This window comes from Dreissena polymorpha, chromosome 5 (assembly GCF_020536995.1).
Source record: "Dreissena polymorpha isolate Duluth1 chromosome 5, UMN_Dpol_1.0, whole genome shotgun sequence".
Classification (NCBI taxonomy): domain Eukaryota; kingdom Metazoa; phylum Mollusca; class Bivalvia; order Myida; family Dreissenidae; genus Dreissena; species Dreissena polymorpha.
This window is the reverse complement of record NC_068359.1, coordinates 109186188-109213371: the sequence shown is the minus strand read 5'-3', so window position 1 is coordinate 109213371 and position 27184 is coordinate 109186188. Positions and strand designations below refer to the sequence as shown.

The following is a 27184-nucleotide window of genomic DNA, read 5'->3' as shown; positions in this document are numbered from 1 at the left end:
TCCCTGATAAGCGTGTGCTGACGACATTTTACGCACATGCATTAAGCACCGTTTTGCCAGACCGTTGCTCATGCGCATTTGTGTGTTTATTGAATGCAAATGAAATACCTATATAATTTATATATTGTACTCACTATCTCTTCATTGACAAACGCAATACATTACTGAAGCCATAAATGATGTCTCTAATTACAACCGAACACAGCACCATACCGATAATCCCAACACTTTGAGATGAACACTATATACATGTACTATATGACCTTATTCTTCACAATAAGCGATTAAACGGTCATCCGTTGAAGACCCAATACTATAAGAAACGAACAATGTAATCCCTATTGAAGCCTGATTTACTTTTAATCCCAAACATGTAATATTCTTCAGATTCAATTTAAAATCCAATAAATAACATTGCCACAGGCTAAAGTCTTTTATATGGTGGTATTGATATATGTTTGATTGCGTGTAATTGTTAAACAGGTATACTTTTTTCTTATACTTGTATTAATCAGATGTTATATGAAACGTGTTTTTCCTTATTTTATAATAATGTATGCATGTGCGTTTTGACGTTAACATAAATGCTGTGAAAACATCGGATGTGAATGAGGGTTTGTGAATAGCCCTGTATGGGAAATTATATGGTGTTATATGTGATATAAACATAAAATTGTGTATTTTAAGGTCACACAGTATTGTTGGCTCCGTCATGCATCGCCGCTTCAAGTACGCGTGGGCCATTGCTGTCTTGGTGGTGCTTCCGGACATTGTCATCAGCGCCTCAGCCCCTTCTGGCTGCACCGGAAGCGACGACGGCTGGTTCTCGTGCGACTACGCGGGAATGACCCAGGCGGCGGACCGTCCGATCGACTTCGCGGATTTCTCGCCTGCGCCCCTTGCTCTCAACGTGTACGTGAATGGTCTCCTGCCGCCCATAGGTAAGCCCCATTTTGAAAATGTTGAAATTCTTTAATAAGTAAAAATCTGACGGTTTTAATTAATATGAGCCCTGCTCTGGAAAACCGGGGTTTCATAAATGTGCGTAAACCGTCGTCCCATATTTGCCTGTACCGGGGTTTCATAAATGTGCTTAAAGCGTCGTCCCATATTTGCCTGTACCGGGGTTTCATAAATGTGCTTAAAGCGTCGTCCCATATTTGACTGTACCGGGGTTTCATAAATGTGCTTAAAGCTTCGTCCACACAGGCTATTCTTGTGCGACATTGTATGTTTGTATTGTACTTTTGTTTTAAGGAAGTCTATTAATAGCAAAAATCCAGTTAAAGCGTAGAGTCGTTCCTGATAAGTATGTTCGGACTGTACAAGATAATCTGGGATGACAGTTAACGTACATGCATAAGTCCCTGTTATCTCAGATGCTAGTTATTACAGAAGCATCACCTTATTAAAACTTTTACACAATTATTTACACGTGTTCTGAACCAGCTTATACCATCATGGTGTAAAAACATTATATTATCTCCGACGCGGAATACTGGTTCAGAAAAGGCAGGTTAACTATAGAAGCAGTTTTGATAACCCATTCAACTATTGCAATAATAATAATATGAATAAACGAGTGTATTGTTTAGACTTTAGTCAGTGATATGAAACGTTGCTTTCATTCTTTATGTTTAGATGCATTATTGTATAAGTTATATGAGCCCAATTCGGACGGCAAAATGTTGCGCATTATATACAGTATGTCCGAGTCAAATCTTATGATATACCGGTACATTGCAACACATAACCCATTTACGCCTAGTGGACTCTCCCATCCTTCTAAATTGGATCCATTTATTTCCAAATTAGGGATGTCTGGTAAATTTATTTCTATACTTAGAATATTTCTTACAGAAATTCCTTCAAGCAAACAGCGCAGACCCTGATGCGGCGTCTCATCTGTGTCTACGCTGTTTGCCAATGCCCTTTTTCTAGAAGCTAGGCATAAATGGGTTAATTTTGGTAGTCGAGTTAAGACAGGGGAAATAACAGCCTGTTTATTTATTTTTTTTCGCAGACGATCTTGAAATATGTTTTACCGAATAGACATAATGCGCGAATTAATATACAATACACATGTTTGATTCTATAAGTGTTCGCAGACGATATGGCTGTAATAGGACAAACGCCGAAAGACCTCAAAATGACGTTTATATGATCTTTATACCATCTGATGCTTTCAAATCAACACACCGAAGATACAAAAGTAGTAGCAATAAAGCAATAACTCTTTGGTTATTCAACTTGAAAACTTTTAGTATTAAACCAGATGTGTAGCTCTGCAGTAATTCGTCAATTAGTACGTACTCGTGCGAAGTACAGGGTTTCTCAAAATGGAGCGAGTTGAAAAATATTGCACCTAAAGTTGTGCAAAGCTCCTCTTTGTGTCAGAAAATCAACTTCAAGTGAAGCCGGTCACGTCAGACTTGGTAGATAAGCCGCTTTATATAAAGAGGTGTGTACGTATAGAACAATATTAGTTGTAAATGACTAAAATGGACATTATTATCGTAGGATGCATTTTGGGCTATGACTTAGTTGATTTAAATGATAATACAATGCAAAGGTTCTTAAAGGCGACTTGCTTTCAATCTAAAAAAGGATTTATGTGCTCTCAAAAGTCACAAATCTGCGAGGTTAATCTTTTGTGTAAACCCAAAAGTTATTGAAGAATACCAAAACCAATTTAAACGATATATAAATGGTGATAGGGTAAAGGGAGAATATAAAGAAATAATTGAAACGTTTCGTTTCAATCATATTTATGGACAATTGTGTCATGAAATTGTACAACAGCGATTACGAAAGAACGTATTTCAGACTGGTTGATATGATGTATTAAATAGGAACTTGCGACTCTTTCAATTATGGGACAACAGTTAAGTTGACGATGAATTTTACTTGTTGTTTAAATGTTCTGAATGTGTCAAAATTAGAGAACACTACATTAAAACCTGTTATATTTAGACCTAGGAAATTCAAAATCACACAGTTATTATTGATAAAAATAAGAGTGAAAAGGTCAGTTTAGCCAGTTCATATAAGAGGCATTCATTATTCTCCAACGTTATTCGAATTGAAATGTATAACTGTGTATTATGTATAACTGACAATTAAATAGATTCTGACATTGTGTGAAATGCCGAATTTCACTATGTTGTTACGGTTTTATTCTGCTGATATAGATGTTTCACACACATTTGGTAATAAAATGGATACATGGACATGCCCGTTTGGCATTATAGTATGAATACCATTATTGATCGACAACAAACTGAAGCGTATATTTATACGGACTTTAGTAGTAATGAAAACAGCCTTAATATAAGTGTCTCACACTTTGCGCTTCTAAAATTTTCAGTGAATGATTTCAGGGGACTCGCAGATGTTCAGCCCCACGTTTTCGACGCTGGACCCCGCCTCTCTGGACCCTAATTACCACGCGTCCTTGACCCTTGACTGCGGACAATTCGGAAGTATCGTCATGTACGCCGGCGTGTTCGCCAACATGAGTTACATCGAAAAGTTAAAGGTTATTATGGAACCTACCTCATAAATGATGCTTTAAATATTCACTTAATAGCAACAAGTAATTAAGCCCAATTAGTACTATGTAACGACGACAAGTAAATAAGAAAAATTAAATAGTTTGGAGAGTTCTGTTGTTATCGCTACTTTTTTTGTCACTATGTGGATTGCTTATATAAAGTATAAAATACACAACTTACAATATTAGCAAGGGGTAGTTTAAATGAAAGACTTTTACTCCGAGGGTCAGTGGTTCGAGCCTCGTTGAGGAATACTTTTTTTCTTTCTTTTATTTCATTTTTATTTTACTGGAACTATTTAGTTCAACTGTTAAAATTTATTAATTTAAATAAAATTTTGAATACATGCCAAAATCTGTTAAAAGGTCCATTGAAAATAACTAATCCATATATGGCCATCGCGCGCCATGTGGGTTTCGTTCAAACGACAACCGCTTCGCTTTGCAAACATTTGTGGAAACATGTTAATTTGTTATATAGCTTTTGAAGTCGTCATCTGTGCGTTTTCTTTATTTTCGCAAACCAATCTACTTATGGTATTTCGCGCGTTCATACTTTTTGTGCTGCAGGTTGGTTCTAGAGTGTTTAATACTGTTATTTCTATCTATCATACTTATTACAACGTTGCTTGCACATATTAATAAGTTGATAAAATTGCTGTAAGACCCCAGAATATTTGTATGCCCCCTTTCGAAGAAAAGGGGGCATATAGTGATCGGACTGTCAGTCTGTCTGTCCGTCCGTCCGTCTGTCTGTCCGTCTTTCCGTCACACTTTGCGTTTAGGTTTCGAAAAATGCTCATAACTTCTATGTCCCTTGTGATATAACCTTCATATTTATGTATGCATGTGTATATAAACAAGGCCTTTCCATACGCACAAATTTTTTTCACCCCTGTGACCTTGACCTTGAACTTAGGGTCCGCGTTTAGGTTTCGAAATCTGCGTTTAGGTTTCGAAAAATGCTCATAACTTCTATGTCCCTTGAGATATAACCTTCATATTTGGTATGCATATGTATATAAACAAGGCCTTTTCATACGCATTAAATTTTTGACCCCTGTTACCTTGACCTTGAACTTAGGGTCCGCGTTTAGGTTTCGAAATCTGCGTTTACGTTTCGAAAAATGCTCATAATTTCTATGTCCCTTGAGATATAACCTTCATATTTGGTATGCATGTGTATATGGACAAGGCCTTTCCATAAGCACACAAATTTTGACCCCTGTGACCTTTACCTTAAACTAAGGGTCCGCGTTTAGGTTTTAAAATCTGTATTTATGTTTCGAAAAATGCTCATAACTTCTATGTCCCTTGAGATATAACCTTCATATTTGGTATGCAGGTGTATATGGACAAGGCCTTTCCACACGCACAAAAATGTAGACCCCTGTGACCTTGACCTTGAACTAAGGGTCCGCGTTTAGGTTTCGAAATCTGCGTTTAGGTTTCGAAAAATGCTCATAACTTCTCTCAAAGCGTTTATAGGGGGCATAAGTCATCCTATGGTGACAGCTCTTGTTATTATTAAGTGTAGTTGTACAATTATTTTATAGTTTTTCTAAATTTTCCTACGAAAGTATTTTTATTTATACTCAATTGCGATTGATTTAGCAGAATTGTTTGTCGATTTCTTGCGAATATATGCTTTAACATATTTCATTTATATATTTCTTCAGATTACTTATTGCATTTTCACAACTAACAGGAAGTGATCCGGAAAAACTATTATATTAAAATATTTAATTCCAAAGTCCATTATTTTATTAAACAGATCCGTTGATGCCGAAAAATAGCCCACTGTACCACCACCATAGTTCGCCGTACATTTTATGTTGCCAAGTCTAAATATATGCATTCTGCCATTATCAATAGTAGTATAAGTCAAACGATCAAAGTTCATCGATTAATGAATACTCATATGTATTCGTTCGCATCACAAGTATAGCGCGGTGTTTGAAAAATTCCCTGTAATCGCTGGTGGACCCACCACAGATATAGTTCCCCATGTTTCCCACTCACGCGTTAAAGTCGCCGACTTCAAGTAATGGTGAATCATCAATGACAGCCGAAATACAAGTAAATTTTTGCGCACAGGATTTAAATTCCAGTTTTAAGCATCTTTTTCATAAATTGTGGAGTTTTCTGATGCAATATTCGTGAAGACGATAAATATGTGCTTTTCAGCATCTGTAAACTGCATATCAACGGTTACTCCCGCTGAACCACATATACCCTTCACTATTATGGATAACCAATGTAATTTAGTAGAAAGCCACTAAATTTTCCGTAGACGGTTTTCAGGTTTTACTCACACAAAAAGAAAAAAATGAACAATGTTTATGTATTGAATGTACATGTAAATAACTTTGAAAGAAGTCATCATGTTTTAAAATATATTTAGTTTAAAACAACAGCAAACTGCGATGTACCATGTTTAAAAGAACGGGCGTAAGCTGCTTCGAACAATACAAATTTTACTTCTATAAAGGTCCATGGTATTGTTGTAACCTTTGACTTCACAACGCATGGGTCGCAGACCCGAGTCCCCGATTCACCATAACGTACTATATGTACATCGCAAGAGACATTCAATCAAGGTGTTCTTCATACAGCACTAGAAGACCTTTAATAATCTTTGAGTCGCTGCGTGAACTAGTATCTAATAACACTACCCCCCTGGATCCAAATAAGACGATTTTTTTGCAGTTACTCTTTGGAACAAAAACCAAATGGTATCGATAATATGTGCAACACACATACACGCACACGCACGCACGCACACGCACACACGCACACACAGACACACATGCTTTCATTAAGTCACGGTGCCCTTTTGGGCCATTTCTATATATCTGAATGATTTGTCATCTTTCTGGTTTCAGGTGCGCAACTGTATGACGTATGTGGTGCCTGCCAACGTCTTCCAGGAGTTCTCTTCCGTCGACATGTTCTCCTTAGAGGGAGGCGCCATTGACGAGGTAGATCCCAACGCCATGGCGGGACTCGAGGTGAGTGTGTAGTGTCGTCTGCAATGAGATTTTAATGCTTTGTTCGTCCAATGACGTCGTATGGATCTTTGTGGATTATGCTCTTTTCGTCCATTTGGCTTCAAACAGACGGATCCCGCGGAATTTCTAGCAGTACTATTGTTTTATTTTGCAAAGAATGTTATGTAAGTGGTGTGACCTAATTTGCCATAAAACGGAAGGGATTCGGCGCATTAATATTACAGCTCCATGTCTTTTAAACGAGACGAATCACGCGATGTTAATTGTTTACATTTGCATTCAGACGCCTAACACAAACCTGATAAAACAAATTTAGCAGGGTGTACTCAAACACTAAACAATACTATCTAATAAGCGTGATGCTTTTATGATGCGTTGCTATTATGCATAAAGAATTACCAGTGTCCCTTTGCTGCAGGTGAAGCCGCTTAGGGCCGGAACTCACCGGCCCCCGCGCCCTCAAGGCCGATTCAAGCTGCTGTACACGCGCTTCCTGGCGCAGGCCATGCCACCGGGCTTCCTGTTTAACTGGAAGGACCTGCAACACGTTAGCCTTGTGGTAGGAAACAGTAGCGACTACAATCTATTTAACCCGAAACTATTTTCGCAAGTTGATTGACTAGCATTTGATCAAATGATATCAATTAAATGATGGTCTTGCTCACGTGAAGTTCTTGTAGTATTGTTTGTAGTATTAACCCCGTCACATTGGACAGGCGACCTCACTATGATTTTGGTAATCGACGATAGTCGTAGTAAGAACACCGATGCATTTTTCTAAAAGAAATACTAGCACAGTCAACGATCGCGGGGGGGGGGGGGGCTTACTATCTGTTTTCATTGCGTAGACGTTGAGTTCCCACCCCAACATACGACTTTTCCCTGCTTTCTTATAGGGGTATTCCACTACGACCCGATTCCCCACGATTTGTCCCGATTTCCAATATTTTTAGATCGGGGACATTCGTAGCTCAATCGGCGAAGGTCCTAACTCATTCGTAACTAGTCGTGGGCCGATTCATGCAACTCTTGAGCTCCCGAAAAATCGTGGCCAGATTTAAAACGTGTTTAAAATTTGGCCAAGACCTCCATGACTGAATTTAGTCGACCCTTAACAGCGTCGTAGTGCGTTCTTCGGCGTCGTAATGGAATCGTAGGTAATTTGTGACTCAATCGGGAAATCGGTGATCACGTGATCTGTCTACGAATCAGCTAAGACTTTGTCAAGACTCTCACGAGTTCACCCCGAGTGAGTTGCGAGCCCGCTAAGATTATTGCGATTTAGTTACGAAACAGTTACGATTTTCGGATAATGGGTGTGGTATATAAACAGAGCTTCTCGGTTTGTTCAATCATTCAGTTGTTAGGGCTTTGTATGAATATCAGGTAATTTGTTTATAATATAAAAAATAGCAAGAAAAGGCAAGGGCAGGGGGGAAGATAAGTGTTCAAGCTCTAGTGCAAATACTACAGCTGCTCTTCGTCGAAATTCCATTTTTGATTTGGCGCCAAAAAGGAACGGAGGCTTTCTTACACATGTACACAGAAGAATGTAGGTCACATTGTAAAGAAATGATCAATATCAATATATATTGGCGCCTAATTCATGGGTGCGTTCGGTGAGGTCCTAGCTTAGTCGTGACCGATCTGCGTCGTTCGTAGAACAGTCGCAGTAGATTCTTACACATCGTAGTGAAGTCGCGACCCTATTCGCAAGATTTCAACCGAACCCCACGATTCGTCGTAACTCAATCGTACCAGTGGCGTAACTGAATCGTTGACTGTCACGATTCTTCCCGATTCAAAAAATGTGATAAATCGTAGCGAATCGTGGGCTTATTTTCGTAGTGGAATAGGGCCATTACTGCGATCCTTCGCGTCAATTATCGGCGACATCACTGTGCCCTTACTAAGTTCTTAGCATGTTTTGTACGACTCTACTGCGACCGTAACATTTGCTCTGCAACTGCACATCGACCATACGGCGCGTGCGCTGCGTGTGGGTATACTAAAAACACACACAATTTATCGCGATGCTTCAAGTTGTGATGACTGCATTAAATTTTTATGAAGTTCACTAGTTAAGCGATATGCAAAAGTCTCTAAAGGTCGTGGGTTTGAAGAGCTGTAAGGACCACGGCGATATCACATGAAAAACGCACAGGGTCGTGATAACGGTCTACTGACAGTACCAGACGTATAGATAGCCAAATCAGGATAAAAATGAAAATGTCAGGAGCGATCTGAACGAAAAGGTCGAAGAAAATTTTGTTTAGTGGCTCAGAGGAGAAGCCGACTCTAGAATAAAAAGCAATTATCTTAAAAAGATATGGTAATGCTGATGCTCTCTGGATCGAGTTCTTGGCTATTACAATCCCATATTAGAAGTTTGATATCGGTCGATCTGCACAAGATACTGAAGGTGTGCCAAATCGACCACGACGAGCCGACCACACTGCGTTCTTGTTGTGTCTAACGAGACTACATCGATCTTGGCGTCTGCACTGGTTTGCTTTTGCGTTTATGGCGTCCTCAGTACCATCCGTCGGCGCTTTAGCCAGGACGCCTCAAGAACGAAGAGCCTTTTCATTTACTTTTAACATGTCCAAAGTAGTCGCTTTAAGGTCGCCACCTTCGGCGTTCGTAACGATTGGACGCCGCCGCCATGCGTTCTCACTAACACCTCACGGCATCCTTGACGATACTGCCACGTCCAGGGTCACCGTCAAGTTGGTTCTTTAACAGTTATGTTCGCTCATTTCAAAATGTGTTTACCCTGCGAAATGGGTAGAATTGTGTAATGGAATCATCCGCCAAAACAGACGTATGCTTCGACACCTATCCGGACTTTAACTTCCCCATTTATCAGGCATTTGCCACAAATGATCAATATGTGCAGAGGGTGTGTCTCGCGGACTATCCGAGTCACTAGCGAAACGGGATAAGTTGCACACGAATAGATTTTGTGCCATTAAACCCCTAATACAAAAAAGTAATTGGAATGAGTAAATACAAGGAAAATGTTTATGACACTCCCACAAAGTTGAAGCCATTACATGTTGGATGTGTCATTTCGTACGGACGTACGTTTAGAAATTAATGCGCTCAACTCTTAATTTACTGCCGGTGGATTGCGCTCAAACTTTAATGTTTGTCTGCGACACATCTGGTAGAATGAACGCCCTTTTAAGCAAGTCTTTTTTAAACTGACTGTTGAATTTGTTCATGTCCAAATATTCATGTGTTGTCAGATTGTCAGTGTCCTCACTCATCCAGGTATGATTATCGATTCAGGGTGCGGACCTTAAGAGCATCAATGGCGACTTGTTCACGTTCAACATCCGGCTGAAGACCATCGACATCAGCGACAACCACTTCGCGAGCATCCCGGAAGTCCTGTTCGATGGTCTGGAATCCCTGGCGGAAGTGCGCATGGCCAACATCCCATGGGAGTGCACATGCGACAATGCATGGTTCGTCGCCGGGGCCTTGGAGAAGAACATCAGCCTCCGAGGAGACTTCCAGTGCGCCGACCAAGGTGGAACGATCTGTATATGTATATATTTTACTATAACAACACGTTAACGGGTAGTAACTCGGATCTGATGCTGAAATATATGTAATTCACTTACGTGGTAGGCGTGAAATATGTCTTAAGAATGAGGAATGTCTTGAATCTATATAATAATAGGATCGGACTTTAGTGACAAAGCAGCAATTGTGTCGCTATCAGTTAAAGACGTTTGTTTCATGTCGTCTATCTAATTTGTGTCAATGCTCCTACCTGTATTACAGGTATACTTTTAGCTCATTTCGACCGAAATGTATCTAGTTATTCAATAAGTCAACACATAATGGCGACGTTAAAGAATTTACGTATTGAGGTGTACTACCAATGTTAATACTGTCAATACTGTTTTTCACATGCAGTATTTTATCTAACTGTATTTGAGCTTATACGCAGTCGTGTGGCACATGTAATATTAGCTATTTTATACCGTAAAAACAGGAACACTGTCTGAATATGGTATCTTAACAGAGCCTAACGGTGCATATTTACATATCTTTGAGTCATATGTCACCGAACACTCGCAAATAACTAAGTACTGTGTTTGTTATTAAGGATTTTTTTTAAATATTTAACTAATTAAGAGTTCATGGAGAGCGATGCTGCACTTACTGCAAACAATATTGAAAATCGATGGAAAGTCTGAAGAAAAGTATAAGAGGTAAAACTTGTACTGGGAGTCGTTTAAATATTCCTTCTTTTTGCAGAGATGACTGTTGCAAAGTACTATTACACGAACTGTGTGGAGGTGGACATGTGCAAAGGAACAATAGGTAATAAAACCCCGTTTGCAATATGACGATAAGACCAGATTGAACGTGCACTCTGTTTCGCACTTTGTCATTACAAGCCAATGCATGCAGTTTTTCACTTTTAAAAATTACTACTACTACTACGACGACGACGACGACGACTACGACAACTACTACTACTTCTACTTCTACTACTACTACTACTACTGCTACTGCTACTGCTATTGCTACTGCTAATGCTGCTGCTGCTGCTGCTGCTGCTACTACTATTACTACTACTACTACTACTACTACTACTACTACTACTACTACTACTACTACTACTACTACTACTACTACTACTACTACTACTACTACTACTACTATTACTACTACTACAACTAATAATACGTCTACTACTACTACTACTTCTTCTACTACTACTTTTACTACTACTACTACTACTACTACTACTACTACTACTACTACTACTACTACTACTACTACTACTACTACTACTACTACTACTACTTCAACTACTACTACTACTACTACTACTACTACTACTACTACTACTACTACTACTACTACTACTACTACTACTACTACTACTACTACTACTACTACTACTACTACTACTACTACTTCAACTACTACTACTACTACTACTACTACTACTACTACTACTACTACTACTATTACTACTACTACAACTAATAATACGTCTACTACTACTACTACTTCTACTACTACTACTTTTACTACTACTTCTACTATTACTACTATTACTACTACTACTACTACTACTACTACTACTACTACTACTACTACTACTACTACTACTACTACTATTACTTCCACCACCACCGCCACCGCCACCACCACCGCCACCACCACCACCACCACCACCACCACCACCACCACCACCACCACCACCACCACCACCACCACCACCACCACCACCACCACCACCACCACCACCACCACCACCACCACCACCACCACCATCACTACTGCTGCTGCTGATGCTACTACTACTACTACTACTACTACTACTACTACTACTACTACTACTACTACTACTACTACTACTACTACTACTACTACTACTACTACTACTACTACTACTACTACTACTACTACTACTACTACTACTACTTCTACTAAGCATACCATGATTTCTCCCGACCCAGGTATTGCGCTACTGGAGAAATGTTTCACGATGATAACGCTGCTCGTGTACGGCCTGGCGCTCGTGTCTCTCGTACTGTGTGCGGTCAGTCTCGGCCTTATCATCTGTACGCTCAAGGCGCGTTCTGGAACTGGTCAAGTGCGATCCAGGGTCCGCAAAGGAAACAAGGTCGTCGACTTGAAAGTAAAGAGTAAATCGAAATAATCATTTGGTCTTTGATATTTTGATATCGAAATTATGAACTTACGAATTTATTTACTGACAATCTTATGATTTGTTTTGTTGAATATAACTTACTTTACAATAATTGTTGTTAATACTGATGATTTTGTTTGAACTTATGTAAAAGCCACAAATTATGCGTGAATGTTTTTATTGTTGCAAATGACAATGTTTTTAGAGACACTAACGCATATTTTATTGTAAATGACATTTGTGCATAATTCGAGTTTACGGTACAATAATGTACATGCCAATTGTATATTCATTTTCTGTTATACATAGTGAATTTTCTTTTAAGTTAAATGGAAATATTAATGATTTTTTACAAACAAATTACAAACGAACTTGCACTATAAACTGTCTATACATGTTTATTCATATGTCTTAACTAGTAAGTTATAAATACATAGCATTTTATATCATAAATCTATATTGTTTCTATTTTTCGTCAAAATTATTTAATCACGTTGGGTTAAGCGTGTTTTCGTGTGTTTTTTTTCCGAACATTAGCGTAAGATAAATATTGATACGTTATGAGAGAGTTTCAATTTACCGGACACATTTTTAGAGGTAAATTTTACTATTATAAAATACAATAATTATGGTTAAACTAGCTAATATCTTTAGAGTATATCGTTTCTGAAACTCTGTTTTGGGAAAAATGACTTAATTTTTACAACATGTTACATATCTAATTGAAGGAAGAGATTAGTATTTTGGCTTGAAATTATTCCACGAAATGACTGCTTAATATGGTACCAAGAGAAGACATTTAGATATGAAAAACTGTGTTTAATGGTCAGACATTCGTTTCTCACCTGCGATTTATGAAACCGTGGTGTCTGTTAGTAATCGTCTAAACGGTATCTGATCAAAACGAGATAATCAGTTTGTTCTGCATTAAGGAGCAATTAAAATCCGGAATAGAAATGCTCACAATGCTCACAGGAATTCAAGATTGATGCAAGCAATTAAATTGAAAACAGTTAAATTAACAACGAATCGATATTTTTGTTGCTTGTATTCATCCTTTTTGTTATTGTATATTCACTTCTTTTTTCTTAACAAGTTCGATGTTTTCTTCAGCTGAAGGCAAAATAGCTGTGCAGGATGTCAATATTGATATTGAGTGAGTGCTGCTCATTGCAGCCTAATTGCAATAAAACTTCTTTTTATAGTGGAAATGTATGTATAAGTATTCACTTGTGCTTTTGTTTTTTTTTTCTGGTAAAACTCACATGTGGTTAGCGTGTGGATATGTTTATAATAAGAAATAACACGATACACATCTCGCGTGACCTTTTACATTTATCAATATAACGCATTTAATGACAAACTTCAATATCTGTCAAAATCTGATAAAAGGTCCCTTTAAGACACCAAGTACTTGTTCAATCTTAAAAACGGAATCGACAGTGCCTAAATAAGCCTTTGGTATTTAATGCAATCGAGCTAACATCACCCGTTACCCATAAGCAAAGTTAAATGGCCGTATGCAACAAGCATTAAACCAGAACAGCATGCGAGTTACGAACTTGAATATATTAAGAAAGTCTTTAATTTTATTTAATTTTCCAATTGACTACAAAAGGACCAAGATGGGAAAAGGGTTAACAGTTTTAATCTTATCGACGGACTTAGCCCTACTCGAGCAAAGGATTTGCTGTTTATTGCCTGGGCTAATGTAAACTCATAGATGTATAATTCATTGAACACAATTATGACTTATTCAATGATGATGACGCAGTTGTTTTTACCAGTTCTCGGAATAAACATGTTTCGTGTAAAAAAAGTCCCTGGCCTAAACAATTTAATACAGCTATAAATCTATAAAAAAAATACATATAAGTAGGATGTCTACGTAGGACGTTGTTGCTATTCCAAGAATGACGCAGACTGAAATACCGATACGGAAATATACATTCTAATATTGTACTGTAATTGTATTCACACACACGATCACCATTACACCCCTTTGGGTAAAAATTACTGTTTGTTACTAAGGAACATATGCATACTCATGCGGGTAGGTCTCCGGTAACCACGGAAACCACAAATGTCGGAATCGCGCCGACAATCGCGTGAATTTACGATCACGACTTTGTATTTATCCTGACCAATTAGAATCCAATCATGGGTAAGTGGTTACGCGCGCATTTGCGCCGCACAGGGTAACTCCAAATTGGGATGGAGCTGTCAATGATCCGGCGCGGATGACTCAACGGACATCAGAAAGATGCAGTCATGTCGTCGAATCCGTCTCCAATTACTCTGAAAGCTGTCAAAAACATAGACGAGTCGTGGTGAAGCCACCGGGTCCAGGTGCAGAAGCGTTCACTGCTAGTTAACACTGCAATTAGCAAATATATTTAATCCCCTCAACCCACCAGAGACCGGCTGCAGTGGATGATAGAAACGCTTTATTGGCGATCATTTACAAAATTATTGTCGCTTTTTGATATTTCGATAAGTGGGAATGGGTATAAATGTTAGCGGAATCTGTATGCGCCGGTAGTTGAAAAAGTCGATCTATTGGAAACGGTTACCGAAACGGGATTCGCAATCACGGTAAGAAATTATTGTATTTAATTATATGAATATATTTTTATGAATAATTAAAGTTTAAATGCGTTGTTACTCATAAGTATATTTGTATGACCGGTTAAATGGTGCTTAGGACGATCATGTTTATGTTTCATTAAAGAAATTATAACAATAATAATGCTAATAATAATAATGATAATAATATAATGACAATAATATAAATAATAATAATTTATAACAACAACAACAGCAATAATAATAATAATAATAATAATAATAATAATAATAATAATAATAATAATAATAATAATAATAATAATAATAATAATAATAATAATAATAATAATAATAATAATAATAATAATAATAATAATAATAATAATATAAATAATAATAATAATGATATGCTGACGGTGCTGCTGTTGCTGTTAATGAAACTGATGTCAATATTATAATTTTAACCGTATCATTATTCATGTAGAAGATGTAGATGTAATGCATATGAATAATTCCAATAATAAGAAGATATTATTTAACTCTTGTCGAGAAGCAGATCGAAAGATGACATATGTCGCATTAAATTGGGTATTTTCTCAGAAGATATGACCTAATAAAAATATTTTGTACAACAATACTTTTTTTGTCGTATATTGTCAGTTGGAATATCCTGCAAACTCAAAGTTAAACATCTTACGACCACGTATTGTATAGAAAATTCTTACTTACAAAGCCTTTTGCTTTTATAAGTTTGGGTTGAGTTGATATTTTTAATGCACTGTGTACGCTTCATCCAGTTTGATTTAGTCGTAAAAAAATAACGTACATATATATAAGGTTGTATAATACTAGTACAGTACGGCGTGTCAATAATGAGAAAATCAGTTTGATTATGTTGAGCACGGTATACTGAATATATATGACAGTATCTTTATTTTATTTGATCGGAATATTACTTCATATATGTATGTAAATGTAAAGGTCATATACGATCGTAATAAAGTATAACGAATTAAGAAGTGTGTATTGCCGGATGTTCGGTTTTATTTGTGTAACTCGATCTTGATTTATGTATTCTTTGATTATTTGTTCGTTTAGATTTTAGATATTTAAAAAGCTATTAAAATAAGTCTCTATAAAAATATGTATTAACCACAAGTAACACACATGTTCTATGTGTATGCATTTCAACAAGTACCTCTAGTTCTTTGATGCGGACACAAAATGTTACGTCGTGTATCGGTATACTGAAATTTGCCCCTTCGGACATTTGCCCCTTCATGAAATCTAGACTCAACGGACATTTGCCCCTTCGCTAAATTCTCAATGTGGACATTTTCCTCTTCACTCAATTTCTCAAGGTGGACATTTGCCCCTTCACTCATATTCTCAAATTCTAAAATTCTTCACAGCAAATGTCCGAAGGTGCAAATGTCCTACATCATATGTCAAATTTATCATACGTCATTCAACATTCATACGTCAACCTTACCTGTCGAGAATGCAGTACAGGGTCACTTACCAAATGCACTTATTCAGGGTGCAATATCAACGGGGTTTTCACGGATTTACACACGGGCTGGACAGAATGTAAACACACCGTTAAGAACTATATTTTTACAATTATCTCAAGTTATTGAAATACATTTGCAAAAATCTTTAGTGCACAAAAGACAGTTTTTCTTGCATTTTGTGTCGATATCTTAAGGTATAAGAATAAATCATTAGAAGAATAATACGTATGAAATCGGTGACAAAAGTTCACGTTGCGTGGAGCTTAGTCGTGCAGTATACATGGACTTTATTTAACAAAGACACATGCTTATTAAATGAAGAAATTCTTATGTATTTCCCATCCTAGTATCTACGCAAAGTGGATATATTTTCATAAACTCTCTTGAATATCATGTAAGAGGTCAGCAAAATCATAATGTGGTCTTGAAGACGCAGCGATGACCTGTAAATAAACTCTTGGACATTCACACACATATCATGTAAAATTCGGATTTAGCGTCATTTAGCGTTGTCGGGATCGAGCTCGTTCAATTTCGTTGCGGACATACGTTCATGCATACTTGTCTCGGCTTTACAGAACAAAAATGACACACATTTTGGGGATTGACCTCAGCTCATTCGAAACTGAGTACATTATTGGAAAATTAAGCCAATTTTCTGGACGATAAATTGTGATACATTAAAAAAAACCAACATTAGGTTAAGTAGTTCGAAAGTTTAAACGGGAATTAAAATGAGCTTAACTCGTGAATGACTTTGTTATGGTTTGCGTTACACGTCGGTAGTTAAATTACGTTACAAAAAGAGTTGGCCTTGTCTGAGCATCGCACTGTCTATCTGGTAAGACGTCGCGTCACAGGCCTGCCGCAGGGGGGCAGTTAAGCTCTTTGCCCGCTTGATGAGTGCCCAGAGCCGCCTGTGACGCGGCGCTTATGAGGTGACAGGCAGGTAGATCCCCAGCTGTCGCCGACACTCGTCTCACAGACTTATACTTCCCACAAACGGATTGCAACGCTGAATATTAACTGAGTTAATTGTTTTAAACGTGAAAGGTGTAGTAATCTTTTAAATAGAAATAACAAGCGTTTAACGAAATATCGGTTACTGATTGTCAGTAGCTTTATACGAAAAACTAAGTGTTTCTCAAAGCACATCTTTTTATTTAAATAAATTGGATTCTACAGGTATAGTATTATAATTACCAATAAAGGATTTTTTTAGACAACACCATATAATTATTATATCAATAAACTAATATCTGATAGATTGGTACTATTTTAAACTGCCATCAAGGATAGGCGTTTGTTCCTATCATAAATGAAAAAAAAATACTAAATCAGATAAATTTGATCGTTGCGAGATTTTAAGTGAGTTTTAACTTTATTAATGTAATAATCCATTACAATTATTAATATGGCGTGTATGCCCATAGCACAATGGTCTTCAGAGACTTGTTCAGTATTTTAGAAAAACATTGCCTGATTGAATGATGAAGCATGCTTGCTGATTGATGCTACAATCAATCTCTGAAATACATATGCATTTTATATTTAGGTTTTATAACTGTTATACATATAGATTTTCGTTTTAGACTTCGCAGATTTCCTATCGTCATGGTGCTTTGCACGAACAATCAAAGTTTTAGCGAGGAATTAAGGATTCTCAGACATTCAGTGACCAGACCTATTTTTTCCACATTTTTATAACCATTTTATTACAAATTTCACTCGTATGAATATACATATTGATTAACAAAAAAGAATTGTTATATATGTATACATATATGCATTATATATGTTTTCATGAAAGTAAATGAGGGAAAACAAGTTGGAAAATAAAATAAATGCACATAAGCTTTGTTTTCTCCATTCGATAAAAAAGAAAATACCAATTTCTAGTCATACTTGATTTTAAAAACAATTTAAAATAAAATAACGTCGGAAGAAACATACAAACGTAGAGTATATAGACTTCGATAAATTGAAATAAAATGTTTTAGTTTCACAGTGAAACAATTAAACACAACTTCTCATGGAAGGGAACTAACGTTTGCACAAATAAATACCACATAACCATGCTGCAGTTGTGATGGGTATATAGTTGATTAATTAAAAATAAAGATATTGAATTTATATAAAACTAAATAAACTGCTAAGAACATGAATGACATGTACTACATGTGTGAATGAAAGTACTCGGGTTGGAAACACCCGCCATTGCTCACCTAAGTATTGATATTCAGAATAACATACTTTCAATACTTTCAATACAAAATGGTTCAATAGTGCAAACGTATGTTTAACTATGTGAAGATTGTGGATCGTTCATAATCAACGCATATCGTAAGAAACAAGATGTTGACATCGTACCTACAATCATGAGGAAGAACATACACTATAATGTATTTCACAGGTGGAATTTTGACATCGGATATACACGGACTTGGTCACACTTTTTGAAAACGGCATTCAATATATTTATCACAGCACTGTCATATTTAAATTATTCTACAATAATTATAATAGAAAACAACAACCACAATAACAAAACTACAACAGCACCAAACGTGATTACACAACTCATCCCACACCCCAATACATATTCTGTAGCCTCTAGGAAAAATAGGAACAGTGCCAAATAGTGAATTGCTCATAAGTTTGTGTATTTTCATAGTTCTTTTAATGCAAGCAATATTTAACCCATTTATTCCAACATTACTGTCCCCCTTCTAAATGGGGTCCATTTATTTCCAAAATAAGGGATGTCTAGTATATTCATTTCTATATTAAGAATATTTCTTACAGAAATTCCTTCAAGCAAACAGCGCAGACCCAGATCTGAGTCTACGCTGTTTGCTAAGGCCTTTTTTCTAGACGCTAGGCATAAATGGGTTAATATAACGGGGGATCTCTTGTCAATCTATTCAAATTTAACGGTTGAGTAAAAGGGAGGTTTTGTCCGGAACATGTTAAGCATTTTCCACCATTGTTCGCAGACATTCCACAAGAAGCACGCCCACAATGACGACCTCCCCCTTTCCCAACTACTGGACGCTGTTTGTGGCCTTGTGCGTGCTCACGATGCTGGGACTGTGTACCTCCGCGCCCCTCGACACATTTTACTCACTGGAAGACACCGCAGCCCTCGCTACACCACAGGTCAGAGCACCGAAGGCTGGTCCCTTAACCCATTTATGCCTAGTGGACTCTCCCATCCTTCTAAATTGGATCAATTTATTTCCAAAATAAGGGATGTCTATTATATTTATTTCTATATTTTGAATATTTCTAACAGAAATTCCTTTGAGCAAACAGCGCAGACCCTGATGAGACGCCGCATTATGCGGCGTCTCATCTGGGTCTACGCTGTTGGCCAAGGTCTTTTTTTAGACGCTAGGCATAAAGGGGTTAATTTCGTTATACTGAGTATATATTGTTAATTCAATCACTTTTTGTAATTCCATCAAACATGGAAAAAAAAACTGTTACTGTTACCATTTCAGAACCGGTATATTTGTTTGGTAACTTATCAAGTAATTCATTACTTCTTTTAAGAAATTTTCGGCTAAACTTGACTTCCTTATCTAAACCATCATGCGATTGTTTTAACTCCGGCAACCACACTAAACATACACACGACACAAGTGTGAAATCGCGAAAGGATAATGGATACGGTACTTGCATAGCCATCAGGAGATCACTCTGACAGCGTTCTCGAATATGTTCGCTTCCAACTGGTTCTACACAGGACTCGAGTGTATTGCCATTAGTTTTAACCCATTTGTGCCTAGTGGACTCTCCCATCCTTCTAAATTGGATCACTTTATTTCCATAATTAGGGATATCTAGTATATTTATTTCTATATTTATAATATTTCTTACGGAAATGCCTTTAAGCAAACAGCGTAGACCCTGATGAGACGCCGCATCATACGGCGTCTCATCTGGGTCTACGCTGTTTGCCAAGGCCTTTTTTCTAGACGCTAGGCATAAATGAGTTATGGCTTCTGGTGCAAATATTGAAATCAAATAGATATGTTTAAACAAAGACCCGTGCGCATATTTTTTTCCGTTGCAGCGAGCACAGCTACTCAAAGATCTCCGAGAGGCACTTGCAATTACGGAGGAGAAACAGTACGTCAAGTCGTTCGAGGACTCAGACGCTGAAAACGGCATCGTGCGCGTTTTGCCTCAGAAGAGATTCAGTCCATTCAGAACGCAGACACGTGGAGGTAGGCGTTGTTCGTCTTCTTTTCATTGTCATATTTTTTTTTTGCAGGTCAAATGATATCCGAGAGTATTTTTCTCAGCTATGGTCATTTTAAACTAAATTAATTTAAAAAAAAAACGTAACCTCGTTAGTCGCTATTGAAAATGAACGATGTAAAAACACAACGTGTTAATAATCCCAATATAATAAAACAACGGAACCAATAAAAATAAGACAACATATGACTGGATAATTGAGTTTTTAAGTTCGGACATATTTTGGGAAAGGCCATGTATACTGAAACACTGATGGCGACATGTATCCCTTCTGATTTGTTTTACATTAACGTTCAAGTAATGAGGAAAGCTTATAATATTATATTATACAATATAATGCCATTTTTATCATGTATCGCCTTGATTATTTGCTTTAAATTTAATAAAATTGGGAATAAAGTTTATATTCAATCATATCGCATTTTTATATGGTCCCATATGAACCTTTTTGTAAAATATAATTTACTGCTTTGCATATGGTCTTATTATGAGTATAAAAATATAACATCATTGCACGATATTCATCAATCTATGCCAGTCCCTTTTTAATGTTCTATTTGAAGCATTCTGAGAATGAACAATGACGGCTAAACCGTATTATACCCTCATAACATTTCATGTCCAAATTCGGCAATCAAATCAAAACAATTCCATTTTAATGTACATTTTGCTGTGAGGAATAGATTTATTGCTGATTATAACACAAACGTATCGAGTCTGAACCAAATTCATTGAAAATAATTAACAAACATCATAGTGTTTTGTATGTGTATGACGTCCCAATGGTGTAGAGACACTATATTAGTGTTTTCTATGATATTAACACTAATAAAATGAAAAAGTATTGGTTTATTTTAATTATTATTCGGGAATGCAAGCGTATCGTCTTTTGAAATGAAATGTTTCGTTGAATTAATCAAGATTATCTCTGTAACACGTATAACTAGTTAAATAATATACATTAACCCATTTATGCCTAGCGTTTAGAAAAAAGGCCTTGGCAAACAGCCTAGACCCAGGGTCTGCGCTGTTTGCTTAAAGGAATTTCTGTAAGAAATATTCTAAATAAAAAAATAAATAAACTAGACATCCCTAATTTTGGAAATAAATTGATCCAATTTTGAAGGATGGGAAAGTCCACTAGGCATAAATGGGCAAAATCAAAGGTCAAGACATGCCGCATTCAAAATGTATATCTGATGGTAGACGCCGTTATTGTAGGCACGGACTCTTAGGTCAATATACGCCCCGTGTTGTAGGCGAGGATTTTGTTGATGCAAACGAGGGAGTGATACGTACATCCATGACGTAGTAGTTAGTGTTAAACCCACCTTCCCTGCCTAGCGGTTCATAGTAATCAACCGTTTATTATTAAACTGGGAAATCAAGCGAAATGCTAAGATCTGTCGATAACGTTTAGCTTGGTATAGTGGAAACTGATGAATATGACGAGCAGATTGTGTTGACTTTCAAAGAGAAAATAGCGCTAATGATTCATGTTAATATTGCATTTGAGACAGACTGACTGTTTTGTAAGTTGTAAACACACAAAATGAATTACGTCAACTCATATACAACATAACATCATTTTCGTTTGCAATGCATTGAATTTGACCATTTATTTTGGTAATTGGGACCTTTTCCCAATTGTAAATGTGTGCGGTTAGATGTGCCTGATGGAGAAGGAAACTATTTTCACACACTAACCATGTACCCAGGGTACCGTTTTACTAAGTAACTTACGCAAGTCTTAGACTTACGCACATATGTTAAAATAATTGAATGTCATTTATTTCAGATTGATGCACATTTATTTTTACCTGCAATGTAACATTATTTTACGAATTTCATTAAAACATACCATATGTCAATGTAGCAAGAATTTGAAGGACCTATACTGAATTTAAAATATGTCCGTAAGTCTACGAATTGCGTAAGTAGCTTAGTAAAACGGTACCCTGGATATCATTATGAATATATTTTTTTAAATATAAATTTTAACTTATCTTATATCAAAGAACTACTCTGAAAGCATTACTTGTTCATCAACTTTACCGCTAAAGCGTGGAGAGCCCCGCAGTTATCCATCATGGGTGACTTTCGTTTTGTAATCCATTAATGGCTCCCCAGACGTAGTAGCTTAAAGACATACTTACATAATAAAGTAAGCATGGTTGCCATAAAATGTTAAAGCATATATCATAGTTAATGTAATTATGGTGGCGTCGCAAAAGCCATGTTCGTCGATATCAATATTTCGTGACCTTTATCACCCCAGTCATCTGTTTTAACACAACTTATATTACCCAAAAAATAGTTCGGATCAAATACTGAGTGTCAATCAATGTCTCTTTTTTATATATAAACAATAAAAAATTACTTAACTTTTGTGAATAATAAAATATTACATAGAAGGACGTTTCTTCTTCCAATATCCTAATGATTTCAATATGGCTCTCCGAAACATAGTGTTACAATCGTTGCAAAATGCTAATGGCCCCAAGAGAGTCTTCGCCATGTTGTCTTAATCGAATCAACCCTTCATCTGCGAAGCCGGGGAGCTGTCCAACGTACAATTATGTCTTTTGCAGTTGGCGTGTAGATCTCGCACACCGCACGTCTTTCCTAGGGAGACATTAGGGATATCCAAAGCAGTCATATTGTCAGCTTCCCCTTATACACACTCATGGCAAACGTAATATGTGTATGTTTTTATGGAAACGTAGTAGATTTTAGTGATGCCACGAACGGCCGTGGACCGTTAAAAGTATTTTAAAAAATACCGTTTTAGTGTGCCGAAAAAGGCCAAGCTAAAAATGTCAAGCTTATATCCTTACAAATTTTCTTAAACATTAATTACTTAAACATTAACAGCTGTATACTAGTAATAACCACTATTTGTAAAACAATGGTGGAAAACATCCTACGGATTTAAACGTCCCCTTTTGAAAACCAAATTAATATTTTTGATTTCATAATTATGCAAAGCATTATAGGTATGGCAAATTGAGAGATCTATTCAACGGCAGGCTTTAAAATTGAGAATTAAGGGAAACATGACTTGATTCTTATTTACTTCGTGATAATGTACGTTTATACTACTTAGAAAGTGGCTTTAAGTATATCTGTAAGTACGTTTTTAAGAATAAATTGACTATATGTATATATTTTTAACACAAATACAACGCTGCTATTCTGAAGCATTCATTGTGAGGAATTGGTTTAATTTTTCTTAAACTCGAAGACGTTAAAATAACAACACTGACTTTTATACACGCAATAAAATATTGTATTTTCGCAGCGTACATATCAAAATATGATTTTTGGATGTGATTTGAAGTACGGATTGAACAGTAACTTGTTTTATTGTCGCATTTATGTTTCTTTTGTGTGCATTAATTTTGTGGCACGTATGTCCATATTGTTTGAATTTATTGAAGAGCGACTAATTTTGGTTAATTGTACAATTTAAGCATCACCAAATTAATGTAAAAGAACATGACTTAAATTGAATTAGACCTCGTGTAATTGAAATTTGTACGCACACATTTATATTTATTTATGTTTTATCCTTAAAATCAAACGGCTAAGTAACATCATTACCGTATGACTTAATTGACATTGTATATAAATGTGCTGTATGATCTATTGCGATTGATATGTATGACTTTTTGAAATACGTATCATAAGTATTTATGTTTTGAGGTGTTCATATTGATATGTTCTTACAAAATTATGTAGGAACTGATTTTTATCCTTGAAATACGGTATTACAGTGTTTAGATAAACACACGTGGATCACATTGGTGCAAAAATAAAAGGGAAGCCTAATATAGAATATATGAGTCGTGTTCTAAGAACAAACTAGGCATAATGCATGTGCGTAAAGTGTCGTCCCATATAAGCCTGTGTAGTCCGCACAGGCTAATCAGGGACGACACTTTCCGCTTGTATGACATTTTTCGTTTAAATGAAGTCTCTTCTTATCAAAAATGAAATTGAGGCGGAAAGTGTCGTCCCTGATTAGCCTGTGCGAACTGCACAGGCTAATCTGGGACGACACTTTACGCACATGCATTATGCCCAGTTTTTTCAGAACACGACTCATATATTCCCGTGGTATTTAGGTATTTTGAACATCTAATCTATCTCTCACACGTGAACCTGAAACTAACCTGTATGGATTAATATGTTTTTTGTTCCCTTATAAAACATATGATTTGCTGATTTGCTGCTGTGTTTCGGATTGGTAACCATATGTGAATTATCAAGTATTTGATCACATCGAAGAAGTCATCATAGCAGTGTTTTATAGTAAATGAACAAACGAATTTAAGTCCACAATCTTGAAACAAAAAAAATATATTGTTTTAGTTATTATCTTTATATTTCAAGTATAAAGCCATCCAAACTAGTTTTTATGTCCAGCGACGATGTGGATTTTCGAAAACCTACCAAACAGACCGGAAAAATAGATTAACAGTACATACAAGATAATTAATTCACAGCGTTTTCATGCCAGTTATCCACACAAATTTAGTTTAATTTTACTTATAAGTAAGATTATAACATACACACAATCAATCGTAATTTTCTGGTTGGATTATACTAAATATAAGTGTAAAAATGTGATGTAAGAACCAATTTTAAAAAGCTTCATGAGCATTTCTGAAAATTCGAGATATTAACCAAATGTATCTTTAAACTGTATTTGAAATAGGCTTGTAAGTAAAATAGGTTATTTCGAGTAAAAAATCTATTTATCAAAACGTATGAGGTATCACTGCATTCATAGACTTTCATGCTCATATATAAACGGGTCATTATTGTGTTAAAACAAGCTTTTTACATGTCCAATGGTAAGTTATACGTGATTGTCCTTACAGAGCATTAACATGGCCTGGCTGATACTAACCCGGGGACCGTTTCAATAAACATCGTAGTACACATTTACGATACGACAGATTTTTCGAAGATACATAATTTCTAAAGACCATATCATATGATTATAAATTTTCTGTACTTAATTAATTACATAAGCATCTTAAGCGCCCTATATATTTGACAAGCAATTAAGATTACAAAATTCTCTCGTAAGTTAAAATTGTCGTACGATCGTTTATGAAACGGCCCCCAGTTCTGTGCAACTAAACGTTAGAATACACATCCTCCAAACCAGCTGTCTTGTTGAATAGTAGAATCTACCTTAAACAATAGCAGGATGCTCGTATTCACGGTCTAAAATTAAAGTTGACAGCAAGCTACAACTTTTAATATATTGTTTGTTTTCAGGTGGTGTTGCCCTCTGTCTATGGAAGGTGTGTCCGGCCGCGCCCTGGCTGGTTGCCCGCCGGCGCTAGTAACTCGCTCAGTCGTCATCCTGCAGGCCGGGAACCACGCGGCTATTTAAATACATGTAGTATCATATCATTCGGCTGCAACTTCTTTCATACGGACATCTATTGGTATGGTATTGGCACCAATTACCGTGAAATCAATCAAATTAGAACGACAGCGGTCCTTTGGGATTGACATTCGAAATTCACCAAAGGTCGACCATAGTGAGAACAATTCAATTTATTATTTCTTTTGTGAACCCGATTTATTTGACGCGAACGACTCGTCCCTTGACGGCAAATGCCAGGTTTATCCATTTAAAATACATCCTCGGGCGATTATAGAAATTGTAGAAGTATTTTATCCGTAATTGGTGAGGGCGAAGAACGTCTATAAGAAAGATCAATACATGTGTACCGTGTATATTTGAAAACCATAACATCACTGAACACGGAAACAGGAAAGATTTGCCTTATGTGTCACCATTCGCACTACTGATAAATTAAATGTATTTCTTTATATTGTAATTATACGTATTAATCAATTAACTTCTAATAATTTTTTTTATCATAATTACATATAAAAGTTTTTCATTTTTAAACTGGGTAAGTTAATTGAATTAAATAAATAAGTATACAAGAAATAAGTCGTGTGCTTTCCTGTCTACCCCACCTTATCCCAGCCAGAAGAGAATCCTCGTCCATTGGTCATTTATTTAAAAGGGCCTTTTCACGTTTTGGTAAATTGACAAATAAAAAAAATGTTTCAGATTCGCAAATTGTCGTTGGAGTTATAATACTGAGGAAACAGTAATACTGAACATTTACAAAATGTACCTTGCTTATAACCATTTTATCATTATGCATCTTTTGACGATTTAAAAACCTGAAAATTATAAAGCGTTGCAACGTGAAACGATTGAATAATTTGGAGAGTTCAGTTGTTTTGGCGTTATATTTTCTGATACTACGAGGATTGCTTATGTAAAGTATAAAATACATCACTCACTTTATAAGAACGGAGCTCATTGTATGAGCACGGTTGGCCAAGTGGTTTAACGATACACTTTTACTCCAGAAGTCATTGGTTCGAGCCAAGTTGAGGGCTACTGTTTTCTTTCTTTAATTTAATTCGTGTTCTTTACTGGAGCTTTTAAGATCCAATGGTTACATATATCAATATAAACCATTTAATAACAATTTTCAATACTTGCCAAAATCTGTGAAAAGGCCCCTTTAAGGCAAGCAAA

The 27184-nt window shown here is 36.4% G+C and overlaps 2 protein-coding genes across 2 annotated transcripts; both read left to right on the top strand.

Annotated features, from left to right (window-relative positions):
- Positions 1-712: 712 nt before the first annotated feature.
- LOC127831539 (uncharacterized) lies at positions 713-12259 on the top strand. The gene is made up of 7 exons (XM_052356520.1): positions 713-941; positions 3381-3538; positions 6439-6564; positions 6983-7123; positions 9859-10102; positions 10840-10905; positions 12057-12259. Exons 1-7 carry the CDS (start codon positions 713-715, stop codon positions 12257-12259), a joined length of 1167 nt encoding a protein of 388 aa, XP_052212480.1.
- Positions 12260-14805: 2546 nt separating this feature from the next.
- Positions 14806-26185, top strand: LOC127830958 (uncharacterized). The gene is made up of 4 exons (XM_052355909.1): positions 14806-14845; positions 19329-19491; positions 20411-20564; positions 25891-26185. Exons 2-4 carry the CDS (start codon positions 19354-19356, stop codon positions 25956-25958), a joined length of 360 nt encoding a protein of 119 aa, XP_052211869.1. The 5' UTR covers positions 14806-14845; positions 19329-19353; the 3' UTR covers positions 25959-26185.
- Positions 26186-27184: the final 999 nt, after the last annotated feature.